The following is a 5,838-nucleotide window of genomic DNA, read 5'->3' on the forward strand; positions in this document are numbered from 1 at the left end:
ACTACACAGAGAAACCCTGTCTCGAAAAACCCAAATAAATAAATAAATAAATAAATAAATAATAAAAATATACATTAACAGTTCAAACCAAATGGGCTATATATACACTTCAAGCTTTCAACATCCCAGAGTGGTTTAATACTTAGAAATTTAGCCTGTGCAATCCATCATATTAACGAGAAAAGAAAGAAATTTATGTAGATAACTAAATAGATTAAGATAAAATGTGATGGTCCCTGATACTTATTCATGAGTTTTCAAAAATCGGTAAAGTGGGACAAGGAATAACTTCTTCAATTTGGAAAGTGGCACCAGCATATATTTCACAGCTTATGTATTGCAGCCGATACTGAAATACAGGGTGATCTCTCCTTGAGACCATAGAGAAGGTAAGTGTGAGTATCACTGAATATGGATTCAGCTTTGTACCACAAGTCATAGCTACTGAAATTAACACATATTAATTACTTGGTTTATTACGCAAAAAAGTAAAACAAACAAACAAAACCCATAAACTTGCATTATTGAAAATGGTGTAATCATGGCAAGAGAGATGGAGCCACCTCTGAAGGAATGTAGAGATCAAGGGAAAGAAAGGGATCCCGCACCCAGGCTCAGATAAGTAAGCAGATTGTAAAAATGAACTGTTAATGCAAACAGAAAACAAAGTCAAATAAAGCATTACATTAATAATTTGATGACCACATAAGAATTATCTTGATTCACATCATGCACCAAAACAAGACATAAGGTCTTTAATAGTTGAAGTAACAATTTCCTTTAAATAGCAAAAAGAAAGAAATCCATAAAAGACATAAATAGTATTTAGATAAAATTAAAGTTTCATTTTGAACACAGAAAAAGTCACCTCTAAAGAGAAGGTTTTTATGATACATGTATCTAACGAAAATCATAGAAAAAATAAAGTATTAATAAAACACTGGAAAAGGCCACAAAACACAATTAAAGAGAACCCAAAACACCAACAATCATTTTACAGATATGAAAACAAAGGTGGCCAATCTCATTAGAGCAAGAAAATGCAAATTATTACCCCAGGGAAACAGCATTGCACACCCATCAGAGTGGATAAAATTAGAAGCTGAAAATACCAGGTAATTTTGAGAATGTTCAGAACCTGGAACTTATAACAAGCATTCCCAGGGAGCCTGTAATTAGCACAGCCCCCATGGAATCTGTGCGGCAGCATCTGCAGATCCTAAATACAAATACATCATTAAAATCAGAAATTCCACTCTGAGGAACTGATCATTTCTGTCCAGTCCATGTATTCACAAAGGCATATAGGTAAATTGTCTTCTTGCACTGTATTCTAAGAAGTTGAAGCTATTTGGGGGAGAAAACTCAACAAACCAAAACTTGTAGAATCCACTGTCCATCTTACGCCACAACAAATAATGAATACCAGATAGTTCAGTTAATAAATATGTGCAAATGTGGACAGAAAGTTAGGGAAATAAAGGTCTCTAAAATCATTTGATTTGAAGTATGTCATTCTGACACATAACCAGAGTAAGTTAGTAATGATCCCTTTTCATTAGGTGAAGCAAAACTCAAGGAACGTGAGGAGAGGCATATATGTGCTGTAAAGCTATGTGTTAGGGTGTGGTACATAAGCCTATGAGAAAAAGAAAGAACGGAAGGAAGGAAAGAGGGAGGGAGGGAGGGAGGGAGGGAGAGAGGGAGGGGCTCTATTCTGCTTTACCCTATTTCCATGATACAGTATCTCTCCCTGAATCCAGAGTTAGATTAATGGCCATTTATTCTCCTATCTCTGCCCTTTTCAGCACTGGAGTTATAGGCATCACCATACTTCACTTGCTATGTGGGTTCATGGGACTTAAACTCAGATCATCAGCAAGTGTTCATGACTGCTGAATCATCTTCTACCATGCTTTGAGAAATTGAGACTACTTCGGGAAACAAGCAAACTAACACACTCTTCTATAGACAATGCTCTGTGCCTTATGTTATGTCAAGTAATTGGAATATGTCATTTACAATAGTAAATGAGTTTCCATAGGGGAAGAAGAGGGTAAATGGAATATCTCAGATACGTGAATATCAAAGATCCCACTGGAATGCAAACCTCCAGTAAGCTTGGCAATGATATTCTCACTCTTTTGAGATAATCCAGTAAGAAGAGGACCTCTCCTACCTACAATGCCTTCAAAATTGCAGTCTCATATCTTATTGGTAGGATTTCATACAGAATCTTTTCATCTTGGAAAGTATGGTTTCTGGGGTTGTTCAATTAAAGTTATTTGGGACTGAAAAAAAAATAATGAATTAATAGTCTACCTAACCAAACGGAAAACCATTGGCTTTCAAAATAGAATAAACATGTTTTACTAAATCGCGTGGCTGAACTTTGTGAGACTTGCAACAATAACAATGCCATCTGATCCACATATTTCTTTTTGCTTAAGTAAACAAAAGATTCAACAAAAATTACAAACACGAGATATTCCAAGTCATGAGGCCAAGAAAAGCCTGTGGCTTGTCTCAAATACCATTTAGTACATGTAAAAGGTCCTGTGTAGCTGGCTGATGACACTGAATCTAAGCTATTTCCCTGGTTATCAACCTCATTTTCCATTCCTGACACCACAAGCTATTACAGCAACTATTGTGGTGGTCTGGGCTATGGCTATAGTTATGACTGTTGTAGGGTAGAATATTTCTATTGCTGCCCACATTGTTGCGGCAAGTATTGGTCATGTGGATTCTACTGAGAATATTTGGGGTTCATTCAGCCAACAGAACCCCTAAACACTTTATGTGATTATTCTCCCATGCTTCTTTTCACAAGTAATTTACTTCCTGTTTTGAACAGCATGAAGTGTTTCATAGACAATTTCACCTAACACTGAATGGCTAAAGTCAATACATTTCACCACGTTGGGCAATAGTCATAGCTTAATTTTGATGTGCAACAATTATTTTACATTTTCCATAAATTCTATCTTTATAGCAGACGTTTCCACATACAGGTTGTTGGCTTTGCTTTGAAACTGGAACCCTAGCATGCCTTGCTCTCATAGAATGACCTAAGGAAGTGTTTCCCCATATTTAGCCTTCCATGGACCCAGGAACCAATGGGTCTATAGTTCTGTGACACATGACTGCTTCTAAATATAGTTCTTGTGTAGCAAAGACTCGGGACAGAGAGCTCACAGTGTCAGAGAGTCTTTTACACAGACTTTATAGAAGACCTTGGATTCCAGGCAATGCATATTATTGTGAGAATCCTTGGGAGAAATCCCTGAGAAAATAATATATAAAGTATTTACAGGGAGGATGAAGCTACAGCAGAAATTCTAGAGAGATAGAAATGCCAGGAAAGTGGAATGTCGTTCAAAGAGAGCCATGGGAAGTAGTGATTCAACTGGAGAGAAAGATCATCTGTGTTGCCTCTAAGAAGGCTCAATGCTATTCTGTAACATAGATGCTACACCTGAAATTACAGGATTTAATATTTCCCATGATTTTTGTAGGCTGGCTTTTGTCCCAGCTCACCTATTTCCTTTGTCTGTTTACCTTACACCTGCCACAAAAATATATTGTATCCAGCTTTATGAATTTTTAAGGACCCCAAAATTAAGAGATTGCCTTGAAATTCTTTGATAGTCATCTTTTATTTACATGATCCTAGAAAACAACTTTAAAGACGAAACACTTCTTTGTTGTAGCAGAATTTTCAACCCATAGGTTGTTGTCATGATTGCTGTGGTCCTATGATGAACCAGGGCATCATCATAGGTGGGGTGTAGGGGAACAGAGCTGCTTGTCCCCTGACAGCTGGGAAACAGAGAGAGCAGGGGATCAAGGATGCACACTCTACATGAGCATATTCAGTGGCTTACTTCCTCCAAACAGGGAGTATGTTCTCTCACTCTAACTAAAAATTTGCCATCAGATTAGCCAACTGATGAACTGGGAGCCTCTAAGCCCATTAGTGCTTAGAATAAAGCCAAGGTAGCTATTAATGAATCCCAAACACTATCACAGGTTTGATTACAATTTTTAAATAAAATTTTAGCAACATTTTCATAATTTGATTGCTTAAGTCTCAAATACAGACTTTGTAGATGGCAACATCATATTACAATATCAAAAGGCTTGACATACTCCCAAACAACTAGAAACCAATTATTTAATACATGAGGATTATTCAGGGGACAGTCAGACTCAAAGCAGAGCAGTCTCAGTGGAGAGTAGATTTTGAATATTTAGCAGTGCTGTAACGGTTAAGAATTTGGTGAAATTAGGTGAGTGACTAAATTTATTTTGAATTATGAAATGGTCATGAGCCTTTGAGGCCCACCGGTAGAACATTATGGTTTTGAAATATATCCCAAAGGCGGTGGGCTCACAGCTTGGTTTCAAGCTTATGGGCTTTTGGAAAGTGATAGAAACTTGAAGGCTCAACAATGTCTTAATCCACTGATTCTCTTTACTTGATGAGCTGCAAGGATGTGGGCCATGGTAGGAAGAACTGGGTGACTTGTATTGCACATGTGAAATTATCTTGTCCACAAGCTGCTTCCTCTTATGCTTTCCATGGCTCAGTGGCCATGAAGGAAGCAATGATGGCCCTCCACACCCTCCTGACACTGTTCCGCCTTTATGCCATCCCACAGCTATGCATGGAGCTGACTATAGACTGAAACCTATGAAAATATAAATTAAAATTACGTTTTCCTAATTTAAGTTATGATCACGGGTGTTTTGTCTCAGTAATGTAAATCTAATAAACAAAGTCACATTTTAATGGTGAAGACAACATGCACTGGAATGTCTAAAGCTTCATACATCTTTAGACTCCCATTCATGACATTTCATGAAATAGTTTGCTTTAAGATTCCTCTCAGGAAATGTAGTTTCTTGGGCTTGAAAATGCATTGTTTTTGATGGTGGAGGGAAAAAATGATAAAGCTAAGTAATTGGTATTCAAAATACCTGGAAAATGTCTCAAATAGTCACATGATTTGACCTTGGGTGCTTTATGAAATAGCAACACAATCTCCCAGGCAGCTCCCCTCTACTAGGTAAACAAGACATTACAGAAATTTTCTTGTGGGAGTTATTTTAAATTACGAGTGTGCAATACTTGTGGTTTGCCCCACCCTCCTCTCCTTATATATAAAAGGCCCTTTGCTTGCAGAGATGTCACTTAAGCCATAGAAAATCTTCTACTTGTCAACTAACCTTCTACTCTTGTCACCATGTGCTACTATGGAAGCTACTACAGAGGTCTTGGCTATGGCTATGGCTGTGGTTATGGCTGTAGCTATGGAGGCCTAGGTTATGGCTATGGCAGATTTGGATATGGCTGCTGCCGCCCATGTTGCTGTGGCAGATACTGGTCCTATGGATTCTACTGAGCCCCTTCAAGATCCACTTACCCTGTTTAGACTCATCCAACGCCTACCAAGTATGACATTCCCATTGCTCTTACATGTTTACTGATGGGAAAACTCACCCAAGATAATATGAAAACCATAATTCACATTAACATGTGAAATCATAATTAATTAATGTCTTTGAATTTCTTCTAATGGTATATTTTTTAAATATACCTCTCCTTTATTTTCTCATTAATTCTTGTTAAAAATGAACAAATGTGAAAATGGTAGTGCATGCTTAAATAAACATTTCTATGTTGTATATAATGTTTTAAATGACTTTTGTGTACATTCTACATGTGAAATCAGCAGTGTTTGTGTGCGTTAAAAAGAAAGAGAATGGACCAGAGGAAAAAAATTGAGTCACTGAAACTGAGAAAGAGAGAAGGGAGGGGAACCAGCTAACATA

At 37.3% G+C, this 5,838-nt stretch overlaps 1 protein-coding gene across 1 annotated transcript; it reads left to right on the forward strand.

The window, feature by feature from the left end:
• The first annotated feature begins 5,249 nt into the window (after positions 1-5,249).
• Positions 5,250-5,408, forward strand: LOC110311184 (keratin-associated protein 20-2-like). The gene has a single exon (XM_021184429.1). It carries the CDS (start codon positions 5,250-5,252, stop codon positions 5,406-5,408), a length of 159 nt encoding a protein of 52 aa, XP_021040088.1.
• The last annotated feature ends 430 nt before the right edge of the window (positions 5,409-5,838 follow it).

The sequence above is a fragment of the Mus caroli genome, chromosome 16, assembly GCF_900094665.2.
Source record: "Mus caroli chromosome 16, CAROLI_EIJ_v1.1, whole genome shotgun sequence".
NCBI classification, from domain to species: Eukaryota; Metazoa; Chordata; class Mammalia; order Rodentia; family Muridae; genus Mus; species Mus caroli.